This window comes from Pseudorca crassidens, chromosome 8 (assembly GCF_039906515.1).
Source record: "Pseudorca crassidens isolate mPseCra1 chromosome 8, mPseCra1.hap1, whole genome shotgun sequence".
NCBI lineage: Eukaryota > Metazoa > Chordata > Mammalia > Artiodactyla > Delphinidae > Pseudorca > Pseudorca crassidens.
The window spans coordinates 60,750,658-60,771,130 of NC_090303.1; the positions used below are offsets into that span (position 1 = coordinate 60,750,658).

The following is a 20,473-nucleotide window of genomic DNA, read 5'->3' on the forward strand; positions in this document are numbered from 1 at the left end:
TGTACTCAGATCACACTGACCACCTCTTTGCTCCTTAAAAATCCTAAGCTCCTTCACAGCTCATGGCTTTTGCACGTGCTATTCCCTCTGTCTGGAGGGACACCCATTCTCCACCTCCCTAGTCCCTTCTGCCTCATTTCTCCTTAGTTTTCATGTCTCCATTTAAATGTTTTTACTGCATGCAAGGGTTATTTATAAGGTGTTATCAAGTCAATGAAATACAGAAATATTCAAAGTTGTTAAATACAAACGGGAGGGATGGAAGAGAATGAATTTTTTAATTTCAGCAGTTAGCTGATGTTCATCTATTTAGAAAATGCTGGCCCTTTGTTAAATCATGCTAGATGAGAAGCCATTTGCAGGACTCATTTTCTTTTCCTAAATGTCTTCCTTCTTTCACCCATTTGATCAACAAACAACGTTTGGAACCCAGCTCCACCACTTTCTAGCGGTGAGGGTTCTTCAGACAGGACTTTCCTCCTTGGCACTATGACGATGTATCCCGTCCTCCTCTCATGGTTGGTGGCCTGTCTTTGTTCAGTTCTGGTGCTACGATTGCAAGTTTCCTCTCTAAAACGAATCCCAAGAAATATATGGAAATGTATCACTTTCAAATACACGCTGCTGTGCATATCATTTAAAAATCCAAGAATGCTAAACTAAGTTAAGGATATAAAATATTCATATTTTACCATATTTCATACATTGAAATACTCTATAAAAATTTCTTCCTATGAATTCCATATTGTAAGTTATGCAATAGGTAGGCATCATGTCTTTCACTACTTCACCACTTTAGAAAATCCTCAGAACAAAGATGCTGGGATGTCAGTTGCTCCATACGCAGTCCTTCAGAGGAGTTACACACGAGCTCAGTGAACATCAAAATAGTTCTTTGAAAAATAAAAGCATCCTAGAAGATGCAGCCGGTTGCACCTCTGCCTTATTAGTGAAAATGCCCTATGTCAAAACCTTTCTGTCCAGGTAATAAAAAGCACCCATATGTTCCTGGGAACAAAAGCCTCCTGAAACTTGACGCCATCCGCGGGTTCACTTGACTTCCAGCTCAGGGCTGGATCTGTACTCCTCAGGCGCGGTGGCTGTCCACGGACTTCTAGACCTGAGGGAAGGAAAGTCACATCCTCACTGAGTCACGCTAAGAGACCGACACTGACTGGCAGGCTGCGGTATAAGGTGCCGGTTAAGACCGCGGGAGCCGGAGTCAGGTCTCCAGGGTACAAATCCGGCTCTGCCACTCACCAGCCGTGCAACCTTGGGCAACCCTTTAGCCTTTCAGAGCTAAGTTATCCTCAAGTGAGGATAACAATAGTTCTTACCTCCTAGGGTTGCTGTGAGGAGGAGTAAATAAGTTAATCCACAGAAAGCGCTTGGAAGAGCGCCTGGCTGGCACATAACGAACTTGTTAATATTACAGCCTTTCAACTCAGGGCGCCTGCAACTCTGCAACACTGTGCCTGGGTATGGAACGGCTCCTGTAAGTTACAGAACTTGAGATTCTGGGAGCTGAGTGGCCACGGTTGGGGACGCGGAGAGGAAAGGAAAAAAAGAAATTGGGGTAGGGGCAGAGGGAGAGAGAGCTGCGACGTATATCCGCCGGAGCCCACCTGCAGCCTCGGTCTCCCGGCCTCCGGTCTCCTCTACCGTTTCTTCTTCAGGAGTCCGACTCGCGAGAGGCGCACGCAGCCTTTCTCCAATCAGACATCCCAAGGCTGGCGCCACGTAGGCGACCTGGTCCAATCTCGTCCCTGGAAGGCGGGAACGCGAACTTCCTACCTGCACCTGTGGCAGCAGTGGCCGCCTCCTGGGTTATTATTTTTTTCTTCCCGCTGCCCCGGGGCTCTGGTTTCTAGAATCACTTGGCGAATAACCAGCAGGTGAGCAGATGTCTTTCCCCGCGCGGAGGACCGACGCGGTAGGGAGCTTCAATGCATCAGAGTGAGCCCCTGAGATCCCATCTCCCTGCGGCTCCCGGGCGGCGCTATCAGGGGAAGGGAGAATGAAAGGCTACTAGGCGGGAGAGACTGCCTGGCCATTCACCTGGGGCAGTGAGCCTGGCACTCACTCGCAGGGGCGGCCTCCGGTCGGAGCCAACAGTACTTCGAGCTCCGGGCTACTGCCGCCGCTGCGCCAGGAAGCTGGAGGAGCCAGGGGAGACCAGCAACAGCAATCGGCTTAGCTGGACTGCGGCGATTTCGGCTAGCACACCTTCCAGAAAGAAACCTGACCTCTCCAAGACCGCGCAGAGGGACGCCGCGCCCCGACTTCCAGATTAACCCAAGCGCACCCCCTCCCGACTCTGCGCGGGAAGAGAGGCGCGGAGCCGCGGGGTCCTGGGAAGCCTGAGCAGGTGAGCGATCAGGGTGATTCTCCGTCCGCCAAGACAGAGCCCATTCCGGGGTGTCACGCTGGGGCGCTCCCTCAGCGCCCGAGGAGAAGTTACTAGCTGCAGGCGTTCTGCGTAATTTGCAATCTTTCCCATGAGCAATTTGTGCAAAACCCTTCCGTGCATACAACGTTGATTGTGGAGAAGAAAGCGTAGGGTAGAAGACTGAAAGTAGCATCAGGAACACCCACCACTATCACCAGCACCACCACCACCAGTGAATAAGTTGGGGGTGCTTTTCCGATCTATAAAGCGGAGGGGGAATGGATGTTTGCAAACCCAACTGCAAACTGTGCCTGAGGGTGTGGGTGCCTTCTGTAAGGAAAGAACTTTTGGCCATTTTTTCTTCTATTGTTTTCAAGTCGAGTGTGCCCTCGGGGCGTTCTGGGGAGGAGCTGGTGCCAAGGTCTCCTTGCTCAGGGGAGGCCGCTGCGGCCGCCGGCGTAGGCCCTCCGGCTGTCTCCCCCCGGTTGGGGAAGGAGAACCTCCAAACCACAGACACCGCCGAATTTTCGCTCTCCAGAGCGGGCGAATCCCAGCAGCGCCGGGCGCGTGGGATGGGAAGGAGCCCAGCGGAAACCTGGAAATGAGCCGCGGCGTCAGCGAATCCTGCTCGTTCGTGGAGTTAGTGCCCAGCACAGAAAATGAGCAGAGGAGCCTCGCTTCCGATATTCGCACCTTAAGTGCTAACAAACAGCCTTTTCGCTCCGCAGTGCTATTTTAAAAGGTGGGAAGAGGCAAATTGGAGTTCTTGGTTGTGCGCTCTCTCCTTTGGAGGAGGGAATTGCGCAAGGAAAAGAACAGAAGCCTTTAATTTGTAACTTAAAATCCCATGAGTTGAGTTGCCTAGTACAAACAGACGCGGTGCATATTTTAATACAGAACTAAGGGAAGGGGACTTGGGCTCATCTCAACCGCAGGCAGCGGGTGGCTTCAAAGAGACGCAAGATTGGTCTCTGGGGAATAAAAGGAAGCGTTAGGATGGCGGTTTTCAAGGCAAGTTAGGTCTAGACATGCTTCTCTGAAGGTCATCAGGCATAAGTTTTGTCGAAAGCAGAATTTAAAAGAAACAAACACCATGAGCTTGTCCCTCGCTCTTACTGGCCTGTAAATCCGCCCCCCACGCCCCGCCCCGCCCCGCCCCCGAAGAATCACATCAAAAAGGATCCCGGGACAGAAGTCCAGGGAACAAAAACCTTTGAGGGAAATTTCGGAACTGTTTGACAGGGATCTAATGTTCATGGCTCACCTATAGCGGGGACGCGCTTGCTTCCGGGCGCCCTCCTCGCAGGTGCCCTTCTGGACCCGGTGGGTCACCTTTGGGCTTCGTCTACAAACGGGTGGAGTGACAGGACAGGCCATTTTCCCTCTGGGGCCTGGTTAATCCAGAAGCCCCGGCACCCACCCCTGGGTGGCCCTCGCGCGCGGACCACTGCGCTATCCTGGAAGCCAGACTAAGGCTGAGGCCAGGGAGTGCCAAGACTCAGTCTCGAGACCAGAGGGTGGCGCCCCGGAAGCCCTTGGTCCGCCTGCGCCGTGGCGGGGGGCGGGGGGGGGCGCGGCGGTGCCCTCTGCGGCCCGCGCGGCTGCGGACCCTCGGACCCCAGCCGCCCCGGTGCCAGACGGAGCCAAGGGGAGGAAGTGGGATTGAGGGCACGTGACTTCGACAAACCCAGTAACGAAGTTTTGTTTTCCTCCCCAGCACAAGCCTCTGCTTCGGCGGCTCCCAGCCCGCAGCCCGCTTGCGAGAAGCCGGGGCAGGGCCGAGGTGGACGAGAGAGGCGCCGCTGCCGCTGAGGCCCTTCCCCGCTCGCCGCGCCCCCCGCCACTTGGCCCGCTGGCCATGGCCGACGGCGGCGGCACAGGCAGCTCGGGCTCCTGGTGGAGTTCGTTAAAGAACAGCAGGAAGAAAAGCAAGGACGCCGCGGGGGGTGCGAAGCCTCCCACCCAGCCTGACCCCGGGGAACCCGCGGCGCCCGCCCCGCCTGGCCCCGACTGGACTAGCAGTTCCCGGGAGAATCAGCATCCCAATCTCCTCGGGGGCGCCGGCGAGCCCCACAAGCCAGACAAGTTGGGCGGGGAGAAATCGGGCAACAGCCGCCGAAATTTGAAGATCTCGCGCTCGGGCCGCTTTAAGGAGAAGAGGAAAGTGCGCGCCACTCTGCTCCCCGAGGGAGTCAGGTCCTCGGAGGAGGCGAGCTTCTCTGGTGACCCGCACGAGGACAAGCAGTAGCCCAAGCGCTCCGGGACTCTCTTCGCACCACGCCTCCCCAACCCCCAGGTCTAAACCCGAGAATTCTGCCCCGCCCCTGTTCTTGGAGTCTCATCCCACCAAATTCAGAATATTCGCACAAGGCCTCCAGAGTTTATTTTCCTAGAAATTGACGTGAAAAAACAACGTGTTCCGTGTATCACGACTCAAGGATGCATTAAATATTTATTCGTGGTAAGAGAAGATACCGCAGAGGAAGTTGGCACAATTTTTTTCAAAAAACTTCAGTGGCCTCGTTTGCGTCGCCCGTGGGAGTGAGAAGGGTACTTTTGTAAGAGACCTTAGCTCAGCTGGAATTGCGCAGCCCTCCACTGAGAACGGCATGCTCTGATTCCGAACTTGCTATTGGAAAGCAAATCACAGTGCTATCTTTAATGCCTGAGAAATGCACTTTAGGAGTACTTTTGTAGACACACCTTAAGTGAAGGGATGGAAGAGAGCAGGAAGCATTCTTAAGTAGAAGCATTTTAATTAAGGCAGGATTGCTTTTAATGTTGAACTGCAAAACTGTACTTGCCTGTTGTAGCGTGGACTATTAAAACTGTTGCACTGTAAGACTTAAGGTGACTTTTGTATTTTTTTTTCCATTGCAAGACTGAAGCTCATCATACTTAAAAGCAGGCATGCAAAATCCAGGGTGACAGAGTTAATCATTTGCCACATAACCTGACAGTTCCTCTTGAAAAGCTGCAGGGAGGAGACCATGTCTACAAACTACCAACACCCAGATAGGAAACAGCTAGCTGGATATCCCTATTTACAAACCAAGTTCGAGGAAGAGAGGGAGAGGTACCAATTAATTATTCCTAAGTTTTCTTTTTTACTTCAGTGCATCTTCATAGAGTAAGTCACAATGCTAATAATAATTCTTTCTGTATTCATTATTAACCTGATTCAGAATTGTCTAAAAATACTTATTCAAACAGGTGGACTGAACTCTCAGTTTGTGCAAAGCTGGCTTTTTTCCCACCCTCTTTGCTTCAAAAGCTAATTTCCTTAGTCTGAAGTAAGAATTTATCTAGGTGCAAGGCCTTAAAGATCTACCAACCTGTAGATTTTTAACAAAAATCTACCTGTTTGCTTTTGTTATGAACTTCAAGTAAAAGAGTAAATCAGTACTGAAATCACTTGCTTTCAGCAAATTACAAGAGAGTTATTGTAGTTGTTAAGATCCCTGGGACCTCTTCCCACCACAATTCAGTTCATTTATAACCATTTAGAAATGCATAGCGGGGAAATTATAATGATCGAAGTGTGTGTGTGTGTGTATATATATATATATATATACACACACACATTGTACATATATATAATAGATATATAATATATATTATATTAATATATTTAATATATTAATAACATATATAGTTATAAAGCAGAAACTAACACACCACTGTAAAGCAATTATACTCCAATAAAGATGTTAAAGAAAATAACATATGTAATATATATAATATATATAAATATATAAAATTCTGATTTCACTGAGTTGGGATTAAATCAGTGCATTCCTCCCACTGCATAATTAGGACTGCTTTAAAACTATGTAATTAAAAACCTCAACTGCCGATTGTGCATTGCACTCATATATATATATAAACTATATATATAATATATATATAATTTATATATGTGATGTCTACATTATATATATATATAATAATTATTATATATATTATATATATATAATGTGGATAATGACAGGCCAGAACTTGATTGGAGCTCCTGAATTTGTTATATATAGTTTTTGGTTTCTCTTAAATTAATAATTTATAACAAAGTAATTTATAACAAAGCATGTTGATTGTCCAAAGAGATTTAACAAAGAAACTTGATGAAAATGGCTAAAATGGATTTAAATTAGTGAATCAAGCTTGGATACCAGCAAAATCATAGAGTTTACCATTTGATACATGCACTCCCACATACTAAAGGCTTACTCCAAAGGAAATTGTTTACATGGGGATTATGAACACCTTAGTTTCTTAAAAAAGAGTTTGTGAGGGTTTTTTTTTTTTTTTTTTAATCAAGAAAAGTTTTTTTTTTGCTTTGTATTCAGAATTGGGAAATACGTGACTGAAGTCTCATCAGGGTGAGCTTTCTGGATGAGGAAGACTTCACGTCAATTTTAAGTGGGTCTACCTACCATCTCTAGACTGATGAAGAAGAGGGAGTTGGGATATTGGACTCAGAAGAGGTTCGTGCTAAGCGAGGGGACTGTGGGCTGACCAGCAGTGGGAGTGAAGAGAGCAGACGCTGTCAAATCAGGCTTTGGAACACCTTCATACTATTTTAATTTCTGTAGAAGGTAATCAAAATTAGAGTAGATAACTACCCAAAATACTTCTCCCCTCCCAGGAAGACCAAGAGATTAGATCTGTACCCATCTATAAAAGTAAGCCAGCCATTGCATACTTTTAAAATCTTATACTAACCCTTTCATCCAGTTTTATTGTTTTAAAGAACTTTTTTTCCTTAAAAATTCCTTTAGATTCACAAAACATTGGCATTTTCCTGGGTTGTGTGTCTAGTTTTGGATCCCATCCAAGTCTGTAATTGCTGCAGATAATCAATAGCAGACATATAGCAGTGGAACTTATTAACATGACATCTTTCCCCACTGCTCTGAAAGAATTTAAAACCATGCTAATGGCAGTTATGACAATGAATGCAATGCACAATTGGCAGTTGAGGTTTGTAATTACATAGTTTTAAAGCAGTCCTAATTATGCAGTGGGAGGAATGCACTGACTTAATCCCAACTCAGTGAAATCAGAAACCAAGAAAAATTGGTGGGATAAAAGGATCATGAGTAAGATGAGATAATTTGACAAAGTGTCTTGCTGGGATTTATGTGCTCTGCAGATGATTAATTACATTCCCATAACATATATACAGATTTTGAAAATGTTTAAACCTCTTGATATTTTATAGTAAATAAAAGGAAAATGTTGAATTAAATTTGGAGTTAATTAGGTTGGAGACTTTTGTTTTCTTAAAATCCCTTACAAATGAAATTTCACTCACAAATTTGGAAACGATTAAAGAAATTCTTATGCCATGCTTCCAAATTATGTGAAAAAGGGACAAAAGTCTAGCAGCGTGTTTGCTCAATATTTTCATACCCATGATAATTATATGCACAGGGTGGTTTTTACCTCAGGGACTGTCCTTGCAGTCGGTGGCTGAGCAGTAACTCATATTACAAGTCACCTGAACGTCCCTTTGTGTTCGTGCTTCTGTTGTTCATCCCATTCTGATTTGCATTTCAAGAGCAGGGACTCTATTTTGTATACAGTTAGGACATTCTGCTTCATATAACACTGGGAAATATTTTTCTCTGCTTTGAAATGTAATGCAAACTCAGAACACTGATCTTGCCGAGTCCTTAGAAGGGAACTATAAACCTAATGAACGGTAGCATGGGCTGAAGCTCTGTCAGAAATAGTTCTTCTCATGGGATACACAGAAGAAAATCTGGGTGTCTTGAAATAAATAATAATAAAAGTGGGCACCTTTCAAATAAAAGGTGAACTGGAAAGGAATAAGGGGGAAAATAGGGCACTAATATCCAGTGATCACAAGGCACCTTTTATGAGAAAAAGAGAGAATATTATTTTTCCTTAGTTGAGGAGTATCAGCCAGACTAGAAACAAACACTAAAAAAAAGCTAGCATGATAGAGATGTAGGGGTAACTGATCTTTAAAAACTCTTATTTTATTTGCAGAGCATCTTATGATAATTACCCAGAAATGTAAGAGATCCTTTCTTGGGATAAGCATGAGTTTATCTCCATGGCAAGTAGAGGGTGGGACCAGAGATATTTTATACCCTTGGGTGTCAACATAACCAGTACCTTAGGCTAGAAACAAGTGTGCAGCCCAGGGTACACTGTCACTGACAAGCTGGCTGTCCCATCACAGCTTTGTTCTTCTCACCTGTTTCCTGTACCCTCGGCCCCATTCTCACCTTGCCTCTGAGCGATTACATGTGTGTAATGTATATGTAATGTACATGTAAAGGCTGAGAGACTGGAAGAGGGGCCGCCCGGAGGGAGGCACAGGGCCCTTCCCCAGCCTCCTGCAGCCACAGTGTATTAACAACCACTTTGTCAAAAGATGGCCCCGTACATCTGGAACATGGGATGAATAGCATTCGTGGCGAGAGAAGATTATCATTAAGGATATAAATTGTAAGGAAACGGCACAGGTCTTGCCCTGGCAGAGGACAATTGACCACAGTATAGAAGTGGTAGTAGCTAAAGATCACGATATATAAGACTGACAGAGGATATCATTGATCCTTCCAGGTATTCAAAACAAGGAATTCAGCCCTTCTTCCAAACCAAACTGTGCTGCGGATGACAAAGCGATGGATGCGTAACTGTCATGTCAGAGTTGTTGACATAACCTTGTGCAATAAAAAGATGGAGTATCTTCATCTCTGACATGTGTAACAAGACTGTTAACCCACGAGACAAAACTTTCCGGCCCTTAAACTAGAAACGTTCATGTTGAAGAAGATGAAGGTTCCTACTCCTGAAAGGAGTTGCTGACTCACCTGCCATTAAGTGGGGAATACGGGACCCATCCAGGACCTCCCTGTGCTTTTTCTGAAGGGATATTCCTTGAGTTACAAGTACCCTAGATTATTAATCTTTTTCTCGTGCCAGTCAACAAGCATATCCTACAAAGATGGCAGCAAAGAGCTCCTGCAAAGTTTTCCAAGACACCCGGTCATAATTCTCTCTCTCTCTTGCTCTTAGATGAATCTTAGATGATCCGGGTGTTGGTTTGCTCTTCTGTAAAATGATGGGATGGAGTCTATATTCCCACTTTAAAACTCTCTCTTAGGAATTTGCTATTTTGAACAACGGGCTGTGAAAGCTCATTCATAGAGTGCTCATTGTTTACTATAAAACACAAAGGCACCAACTGGCCAGTACTGATGGTCAGGTGGGAAGTTGGGAGGGAGGTAGAGAAGCATAAATGCAATAAAGCTGCCACGTTATCCTATGGTGCTGTCACCACACTGTCATCTGGCCCAATAATCAGGGTAATTCTGCTGTATAGGAGCATGGAGCCTCATTATTCATGCCTAGAATCAAATTGCAGCAAGGCTATATAATTATATACATATTATTTTAAAAGTGTGTTTTCACAACTATCATCTCAGTTCCTCATAACTAGCCCTCGAGGGCCCCAAATCCCACCAATCTACCTGATTCTGTACTCTTGTTTAAACTCATCTTTTTCCATTCTCATTGGTGGTGTCCTTGGTCAAGAATTCATCCCCTCTAGGCCAGGGGCCTGGAAACAATCATTTTTTAACTCTTCTCTACACTGTCTTTAAAACTGTGAAGGATAAGGTCAGACTCCTTCACAAGGGCTGCCACCCCTATCCAGCCATTCCATATTACTGACAATTCCCGAGAGTACCTTGCCATGCCTGCAGGCTTCTGTCTGTCCTGTTGCCTCTGCTTGGAATATTCTTTCTCCACTACCTGCCTGGCAAAGCCTCAATCAACTGTTAAAATTCAAGAGTCTCTTCCCACGCGCCTGTCATGGTCCTCCTTCACTCTGTTGGGAAACACCTATGCATAGGACATTCAAGTGCATGTTACCACTCCCACTGACCATATTATATGCATGTGATCACATGCCTCACTGCCCTTTTAGTCGAGGAGCTCAGGGAAATTCCAAGGGCAATGTTCATTCTTCACACCCCTTCATGAACTCCTGGCTAACCTACAAGGTCATGGGCCCTCCATGCTGTACTTGCATGTGATTCTTGGTAGGGTCATAATCTTTTCTCTTCTAGGAAAGCAGGCTGTGTCTGGCTGATAGAAAAATTTAAGAGGGTTGTAATCAGTCAGAGCCTGATCAGGAGAGAGAAACCACACAGTAATTTGAACAGGGAGCATTTACTGTACAGAACTATTACCTGTGATACGGATTGCAGTGAGAAGGGATTGCCTGCTAAGAAGTAACAGGAACCCAAAAGAACACAGTAATAATATAAGGTGCAACTACGACCCCGGAGCTGAGATTAAGCGCTCAAAGGAGACCCCCTGTTCGCTCCAAACCCCTGCACCTTGTTGGAAAGGGCATGGCTAAGACACACTTGTAGGCAGAGAAATCACACCAGTGAAACTTGTTTGGAAATCCACCTACCAGAACTGGTTTTTTTGTGCCAGTGGGCACTAGAGCACTAATCACTAAATTATTTGAACAGCATGGGTAAAAATACAGGCAATATTGCTGTGTTAATACACTATGGGAGGGAACTGGTGTTTCTGTAGGCTGGGCTACATTCATTTCAAGAGGGCAATTGCTTGCCTATAAAGTGCCTGTGAGAGTGAGAAAAGGGGGCTACTTCCTCTGGGTGGACTTCAGCCCCCCCCAACACTCCCATAGCAGGCACCCTTGTCCAGTAACAACCTACACGGCCTTATACAGCAGCTGTGAGTCCATGAATAGATGGAACTATGCCCTGAAGGTGATGGGCTTTGGTAAAGGACAGACTGGCCTGCCTGAAAGGAAGCCCACGTTCTAGACCCATTTTTCTAACTGGTAGTTGTGTGGTCTCAGGCAAATCACTTAACTGCTCTGGGCTTTCATTTTCTCACCTGTAAAACAAGAAGTTCAGACACTTCAAGTTCAAAAATTCTGTTATTATAGTGTCTATTAAGAGAAGCAGTGTTTACCTTTATATTCAAAACAGACCAGATCTCCAATTACATGCAATAAATTTTACAGTAGGATTGTGGTCAACGTCATGTCCCTCACCATTGACATGATATTTTTCTGGGCTGTGATCAGATCTACCAATACCAGCTCTTCCAGCTAACTTGAAATTTCCTCCTTTGCATATATATTATTTTTATATATTATAAATATATATATATTATAAATAGCCATAAACGCCTACTCTTCCACTAAGTTTTAACTGTGACATTGGTTGCTTCGCTCAGAGCCTCCAAGATAGAGTTAGATGCCCTCGTCTGTGTCCCTGCCGTGGACACACAGACTCCTGCCGCAGCCCATCCCATGGACAGTATTGTTACTGTCTCTACCACCAGATGGTAAACTCTTAAAGGGGAGGGACTCTAATTTATGCTGGCTCTGCTGTGGCCAGCGCAGCGCCTAGCACGTAGTACTCATTAAATATTTGTTGAGCGAATGAGGACTTAAATTTCTTGCAGGAGCAGTGAAGTAATATAGTAGTTAAGACAGAGGGTTCTAAAGTCAGATGAGTTAGATTTAAATCCTGGCTTTTCCATTTACTGTCTGTGAACCTATTTGAGTTATACAACCTGCCATGCTTTAATTCTTGTTGTTGTTATTTGTTAGTTTTGTTTTGTTTGTGTTTGTGGTTTTTTTTGGTCCCGATATTGAGATGTAATTGACATATAACATTGTATTAGTTTAAGGTTGACAACATAATGGTTGGATAGATTTATATATTGTGAAATGGTTACCACAGTAACTTTAGTTAACATCCACCATCGCACATAGTTTTTTTTCCTGTGATGAGAACTTGTAAGATCTACTCTCTTAGCAACTTCCAAATATACAATGTGATATTGTTAACTGCAGTCACCATGCTGTACATTACATCCCCAGAACTTACTCATCTTACAACTGGAAGTTTGTACCTTTTGACCACCTTCACCCATTTCCCCCACCCCCTCTGGCAACCAGCAGTCTGTCCTCTGTTTCTATTCAGTTTGTTTTAGATTCCACATATAAGTGAGATCATACAGTATTTGTCTTTGATTTATTTTACTTTAATTTCTTTTCTTTCTTTTTTTTTTTTTTTTTTGCGGTACGCGGGCCTCTCACTGTTGTGGCCTCTCCAGTCGTGGAGCACAGGCTCCAGCCTGTCGCAGAGCACAGGCTCCAGACGCGCAGGCTCAGCGGCCATGGCTCACAGGCCCAGCCGCTCTGCAGCATGTGGGATCCTCCCGGACTGGGGCACAAACCCGCATCCCCTGCATTGGCAGGCGGACTCTCAACCACTGCGCCACCAGGGAAGCCCTCCTCCCCCTCTCTTGCTGTTCTTCCTTCAGTGCTCTTAATTGCTCAAACCAGAAAACTAGAAGTCATTCTTGGTTCCTCATTCTTCCCAACTCACTGGCTCTCTTCATTGAATTGATCGGTCTGTTCTGTATTTTTAATAAACTCTTTCAAATCTGTCCACCTCTCTCCATTTTCCCTGCCACAAAGAGAATCTAAGGCACCAGTTTCTCTCCCCTGGCCCAGCGCAGCAGCCTGCTCTCTGGTCCTCTCTTTGTATCCACTCCTGCCCCTACTATAATCTGTTCCCCAACCCACCACTGAACTGAACTTCGTAAAAAGTTAGATTTCAAACCTTTTTAACATAGAAAGCTAATCCAGTACCTCCTTCCCCTGGTTAACACTCTCTGATGTACGATGAGACGGCATCCTCCAGATAAAATCCTAAACCAATAAACGTGCTTTAAGCACCCCGCTGGGTCCAACCTCTGCCCACTCCTCCGTGTCTCTCTCCCTGCCATCCCTTCCAACACGCTCTATTCCGGCCAAAGCAGGCTCCAGGTCTTGCACTATGTTCTCCCCTCTGCCTTGGAGGTCAGGTTTTCCAAGGTCCCAAGAGCTTGATGAACCTCTTTCGATAGACCCTTTCTTTGCAGACCTTCAGTGCTTTTGAGGACATTGCTGCTGCGTGAGCAGCCACGGGGAATGGAACTGGAGTGGAATCATCTACCTTCTCCAGCTCAGGTTTCCTTGTGAATAAATGCAAATACCACTTCATGGTGTTTTGCTTGAACTAAGCACACATAAAAGCATACCTCTTAGAGATAAGCTGCGTAGCCCAGAGGAAGCCCTCAGTAATATCAGCTGTTTTTATTCTTGTTCCTGAGTGATGGGTTGAGATTGGCCTGAAGGAATTATTTCAGCAGTTTCCTTTAAACCCTGTCTGGAATGTGAAGGCTCCATTCCTTGGGGAATGCCAAGAGGCATTTTGGAAAACTGTGGTCATGTTTTTGTTTCAAAAACTCAAGGGCAGTTGGACATCTAGGAGACGGAGAAAAAGAAAGAACCTCAGGTCCAAGAGGACAAAATAAGAGAATCGGATTCCGTGCTGTCATCTATATGTTTAAGAACATACCCTGAATCTGGGATTATATGACGAATGTATTTTAAGGTGTTGTCAGACTCCCCAAAAAGGGAAGTAAAATTGGGAAGAAGAGGCAATTAGCTTAGTAGGGAAATGCAATGCTAAATTTCAGGAATGCCTGGGGGATGGCTTAGGGATGTGGAGACACCACATTGTCAACAATAAAATCTCTAAAGCCCTGGGAGTGACCATCCTCCCTGCATTTCTGATCCTAGAGACGGTGAAGGACGAGAAAGCAGCTTCATCGCCATGATCCACCTGCTTCCCTCTAGCTGTCCACTGCTGTATTACTGCAGGTGGGGACTTCACATGGGACAACTTTTGCAGATAGTGGAAATCCAAGGCAGCCTTAGGTAGCTCACTGTCAGTTCCGAGGAATATGTCAACACCTATGAGCCCTGACAGACCACTCTTTGCAAGAAATCTCTCTCAGCCTGAGTTTGCAGAAGGGTATGTTTTGATTGAAGGAAGCCGCTCGCATCTTCACCCTTGGACATATTCTAAGTTTCTTTTACACTGAAGCCAATTCTCAGGAATTAGATGGAGAGATTGAGGCAGAGGGAGCACAGGGGGAGTAGGAGATGTAGCCTGGCGAGGCTCCCAACAGGCATGAGTTTTGAAAGAAAGTTCCCTGTCAGTCCCCCACTGATTGTAATGAGAACGAGGGGGCTGTAGGTGCCCCTGACCCTGGTATAGCCAAGGCTACAGGCACTAGGAAGTTTTTGGAGGGAAGAAGGTAGGTCTTTCCAGTCTACAGGGGCACAGAGCTATGGCTTTTCAGGAATGAAGGGTAGAATTTTGCCCATTGCACCTTTTAATTGGGACACTTAGCTGTCTTATTTTTGTAATGTAATATTTAATTTGGGGGCTATGTAACTTCACTGCAAATCAGCAAGTATTTATTGAGTACATAGTACAAGGGCCTTGGGACAAAAAATAAAGTAGATACTAATATTTTTAGTCCTTCATATACTTTATAAATTTAAACCCTGACTGTGTCCTTCATTTATTTTGTATTGATTTATCAATTTATTGAAAAAATATTTATTGAGTTCATTCATTCTTGTATTTATTCAGTGTGCCTATTAGGTACCAGGCAGTGAACTAAACTGCAGATGCAGAAGAAAGTAAGATCTTAATCTATACCTACTTATAATCTTACTGCAATACAGTGTAATACAAGCAATAATAGTTTGGAGACAGGCATTGGATCATTCAGGAACCATTCAAGATGTTTTGATGAGTTAATTACATCTCAGGTATTGTGAGTGACCTGAAGGTGTTAAACATGCTCCCAACCCCGGGGGGCAAATCATCCCCCTTGCTTCTGGACCAACATACCTGCCTACTTAAGCCAATACATAGGAGAGACTGCCAGCAGAGTGTGACGTTCTGCCTCTTAACTCTCCAAGTTTGCAGATTTCCAGAGGCTGAAGCCTCTCCCTTTATCCTCTCAACCCTTTTGACTTCTCAAGGTACACAGATCCACTTCCCAGGAACCACTACGTCTCCATTGCAGTCAGAGCGCCATGTCTATCCTCACCAATGAAAGAATGATGAAATATGCTATGCTGTATAATTTAACCTGTTCGCAGTTGGAACAGGAGCACCAGCTTGCCGGACTATCCGTTCTGACAGAATAACCTCTCTTTACCACAACTGTCAGCAGGATTTCTGCGTGTAGCTCTGCGCAAGGACAGGAGATGATCGGGGAGATGATCAGGGCAAAGGCTTGTGAACCTGGACACAGTCTTCAGGACTCATGGGCAGGTCTTTCGATGAGAAAAGAGTCTGATGCTGTAGCCACAGATATTCCTCCCCGGCGGGCTGCCTCTTTGACTCAGCAGCCTCGTTTTTCCCTTGGTCTCTCAGGGAGGTGGTGAGCATGGATGACTAAGTTCACTAAATCCGACCTGATTTGCATCCTTCTTTTCTACTATTCATCCAGCCATCAAACTTCCTGTTTCTGAACTCACTGAGTGGGATACTCATTCAAATACTTATTTTCAGGCTTTTCTAGCTATGAAAATGCAGTCTTGCTTTCCGAAACCATGCTACTTCTCTGGTTAATTATAAAAATTATAGGACTTCAAAAAGGACAAAAATAAATACACAAAAATTTGTATAGAAGATTTATAGGACTTCATTCACTAGGCAGCGACTTTTACTAACTCCCTGGGAACAGTGTACTCCCCAGACACATCTATACAACCACATCACCTGGTAGTTAAGAAATGGTCACAACTGCCACAAAGCGCGACAGGCTGCATGCCATAGTTAACATTGCTATAGGGCTTTATGATTAAGGACGTGCCTTCATATCTGTAATTTCATGTGATCCATAGAAAAACTATGTGTGGCAGATGCTTTAGATTATTACTGCTATATCCATGACCCTTTGACAGGGGACTTTGCGGCTCCTCCCATCAAGATGTAGAGTCTATTTCCTAACGCTTTGTCTTTGGGCTTATTTCTAGTGTCTTGCTTTGGCCAATGGAATGCGGTAGAAGTGATATTTTGCCAACTCCAATTGTATTAGTCTGCTCAGGCTGTTATAACACCACAGACTGGGTGGCTTAACCAACAGAAATTTATTTGCTCACAGTTCTGGAGGCTAGAAGTTCAAGATCAAGGTACCATCAGGGTTGGTGTCTGGTGAGACCTCTCTTCCTGGCTTACAGAGCTTCTCACCTTAACCCCACATGGCCTTTCCTCTGTGCTTGTGCAAAGAGAGAGAGATCTCTGGTGTCTCTTCCTCTTCTTATGAGGACACGTCCTGTTAGATTAAGACCCCTCCTTTATGGTTTCATTTAACCTTTATTACTTCCTTATAGGTCTTGTCCCCAGATACAGTCACACTGGGGGTTGGGGCTTCAACATATGAATTTGGGGGAGGGGGACACAATTTGGTCCATAGCACCAAATCTAGCCTCCAAGGGGCCTTATGAGCTTTGACTCTCTCTCAGAAGCTGTCTCCAGCTTAAGACAAGTCCAGGCTAGTCAACTGGAGAAGAGACCTCAGGAGCAGAGATAAGCTGTCTTCCTGAGGCTACCTGAGACCAGCTGGCTTGGCTGCTCACTGCAGAAGCAGGAGAGAGCCTAGATGAAACCAGAGCCACCCAGTTAAGCCAGGTCAAATGGTGACCTGCAGAACTGCGCATGAAATTCATTGTTTTAAGCCACTACGTTTTGGGTGGTTTGTTAGGCATCAAAAGCTAATTAATGTTGCAGCTATTACTTTGACCCCCATTTTGTTGATGAGAAATGGAATCTCAAAGAAATTAAGTGATTGTTCAAGGTTCTATGGTTAGTGAGTCCTAAAGAGCTGCATCTTCTGAATTCAAATATTTGCTTTTTCCATTGTCCTCTGATTCTACGCCAGGAAAGATGGACTCAGAGTCTGGAAACATAAACATATTGATGTGGGGCAATTTATGATCCTTTTCCTGGCAAATTAATTCCTAATGCACTGGACTTTAGATTGGGTGAGTATGTATGTGCATGTGTGTGTGTACGTGTACATGTACCTGTATTTCCTCTGAAGGGTACAGACCCAGGGTTTATCAGGCTATTTTATTCCAAATGAATAGTTTTATTGGCTGTGATAGATCTAGGCCCTGCATGTTTATGTTAGTGTGACTGGACCATCCTCCGGGTAAAAGTGGGCATGGGCTTCAATATGCCCCTTAGGTGTGGACCTCAATGAGAATGTTTCCCAAAACTTTGCATGAAATGCTGAACACAGTTGTAAAAACTAGGTCAGGAAGAAAGCAAGGCTGCAGAGAAACCCTTACTGGAGTGGAAGATGATTGCTACTTGCGAAGAATGATAGACAAAGGCCAAGAAGGGAGGCTTGAGTCATGGGACCCCCGCCCCCCCATAACGACTTCCCTGGTACTGAGCCTCTACCTTCTTTAACAGTCATATTCCTCAGTTGCCCACTGCAAAATCTTTGGCTCATTTCCAATATTTTGCTCTTTAAGACAGTGCTATATAGAATAATTTGAACATAGATCATCTTGCACCTGTGTAAATTTTTTGGTAAAGTAACATCCTAGAAGCAGGCATGCTGGATCAAAGAATATATACTTCACAACATTTTTATAGATAAATTTTAGAGATATCATCAAATCGCCACTGTCAGGGTTGTACCAATTTACACTTCACCCGCAATGTATGAAAGTGACTCTCTCCATAGCCTCACCAGGAGAGTATTACCAAACTTTTGGATTTTTGCTACATAATAGGTAAGAAATAGTATATATCCAAGGTAGTTTTAGTTTGCATTTCTTTTCTTATGAGTAAGCTTGAGCATCTTTTGGAACATTTAATTTCTATGTCTTTTATATGAACTCTCTGTTCACATCCTTTGTCTGTTTTTCTATCACGTTATTAGTTTAATTGCTCTTTAATCATGAGACATATGCTAGTCTTGTTTCTCTAACTAGATTACTCTTAATTATATTTTACATGGCATTATTGAACTATTGTGTTCTTTAACTTTCTTGTGTTATGTTTTATATGTGGGGGGTTGGGAGGAGAATTTATTGTGAATTTCCAACCACACTGTTGATTCTCTAAGTACAGGACCCATGAATTGCATTTACTTTTTACTTGCTCTATTCTAGTGTGAGGCTAAGTAATAATTCATCATCAGAACTACATGGCTTACTGAATGAGTGAGAACAGAAGAATCAAATGTTGTCTGGAGGTTGGAATCTCATTTGTCATGGGTTAAATGGTGCCCCTCCTCCCCAAAAAAGATATGTCCTAACCCTCAGAATCTATGAATATGATCTTATTTGGAAAAAAGGTCTTTGCAGATTCATAAATTAAGGATCTTAAAAACTGAGAAGAGGCCACGTGAAGAGGGGGGCAGAGATGGAGTCAGGCAGCCACAACCCAAGGAATGTCTGGAGAGGAAAGGAAGCATCCTCTCCTACAGCCTTCAGAGGGACTGCAGCCCTGCCAACACCTTGATTTCAAACTTTTGGCCTTCGGAATAAATTTGTGTTGTTTTAAACCACCAAGTTTATTGTAGTTTGTTATGGCAGCCACCAGAAGCTAATGGTCCTTCACGCCTTTGATCTTGTCTCTGCCGTGTTCACTGAATACGTGTTATTCAGTTGACTGTGAAGAGAGAGAGGAATGAAGGAGATACAAAAGCACAGGAGAGGAGGGAAAATACAGGTTTGGGGGTGTAGGGGTGGAGAATGAGAAGAGAAGAGAGAGGAGAAGAAGGAAGAGAGAAAGAAAAAAATGAAATAAAAAAAGAGAAAAATGAGGTAAGGATGGGTTGGCATCTGCTCAGACATTTGGCCTTTTTCTTGGTCCTCATCTTTCTCCACGTGGCATCTCTTCTACTCTCCCTCAGCCTCTCCGGGCCCCTCAGGCATTCGGCCCACTAAGCAAGTTTATTTTTATGCTCTTTACATTTTTTGTCCCATCCCACGTTTCTGGTTTCCAACCTGCAAGCACCAGTGGGCTGGTTAGAAGCCTGAGCAGAGACACACGCTCACCCAGAAAGCTCCCCTCCACTGTTCCATCAGTCACCCTTAGCAGAGGCCTGGGATCCCGGCCATTCTAGCATTCGGGGCCTCCCCAGCCCAGGCAGGGCATTGCAAATCTATAAGCACCCACTTGGAATGCTTCTGCGGTCACATCAGCCCACTATCTGCCGCCCACAGTACAAGTGAGGGAACAAAGGAAGTAACCCAGGATTGCCAAGTGTGCCCTCTGAAATATTCCAAAGGTGGGAAGAAGGTTTTGATTAATTTGCCATTTATCTTCTGGGTTTGACTAAAGTGCTTTAGACATCTCTGTACTGCCTCTAGTGGTCGCCAGCCGTTGTGTTCTCCTAAAGGACCTCATGGTTTGTAAATTCCTCACCCACTTTTTGAAATTTTCTCTGTGTTTTAGTTAGGAACTTCATTTAGAATTATTTTTACATAGAGAAGATATCTAAATATTTTTAGAATCAATTCCATTTTTTTCTTTTATGATCTCTATTATTTTAAAAAAATACTTCAAAATATTCATTCTGTGAGTTTTGGTAAATTATAGCATGGTATAACAACCATCACAGTTAGGATACAGACAGTTCCTTCACTCCAAAAATTCCTCCGTGTTGCAACTTTATAGTCAAACCCCCTCCCCGCCACATACACACCCTTAAATCATAGTAAACAACTTTTGATCTTATTTCTATTCCTACACTGTTGTTTTTTCCAGATATTCATATAAATGGAATCATGCAATATGTAACTTTTTGAGCCTTGCCTCTTTCACTTAGCGTAATATATTTGATAAACATAATGCATCAATGTTGTTGAGAATATCAATAATTCATTCCTTTTAATTCCTGAGTAGTATTTCATTTAATGGATGTACCTCTTTATCCATTTGCCCAGCTAAGGATACGTAGGTTGTTGCAGGTTTTTGTAGTTATGAATAATGCTGCTACGATGATTTGAATACAGGTTTTTGTGTGAACCTAAGTTTTCATTTCTCCAAGGTAAATACATAGAGGTAAGAGTGCTACATTTCTATGGCAAGTGCAAGTTTAACTTTACAAGAAACTGACAAACTGTTTTCTAGGGTAGCTGTACCATTTTCATTCCCATCAGTAGTGTAT

At 44.3% G+C, this 20,473-nt stretch overlaps 1 protein-coding gene and 1 long non-coding RNA gene across 4 annotated transcripts in view; one reads left to right on the top strand and one right to left on the bottom strand.

Moving 5' to 3' along the window:
* LOC137229149 (uncharacterized) overlaps positions 1-20,473 on the bottom strand; it is a 164,251-nt gene that overhangs the window by 49,302 nt on the left and 94,476 nt on the right. The window lies entirely within an intron of this gene.
* On the top strand, positions 1,814-5,359 carry PRR15 (proline rich 15). Of its 2 annotated transcripts, none has more exons than XM_067745544.1 (2): positions 1,814-2,368; positions 4,107-5,359. In XM_067745544.1, the coding sequence occupies exon 2, from the start codon at positions 4,248-4,250 to the stop codon at positions 4,635-4,637; it is 390 nt and encodes a 129-aa protein (XP_067601645.1). In that variant the 5' UTR covers positions 1,814-2,368; positions 4,107-4,247; the 3' UTR covers positions 4,638-5,359. The 2 variants fall into 2 exon arrangements, with proteins under 2 accessions (XP_067601645.1, XP_067601646.1); XM_067745545.1 differs by lacking the exon at positions 1,814-2,368 and adding an exon at positions 3,577-3,712.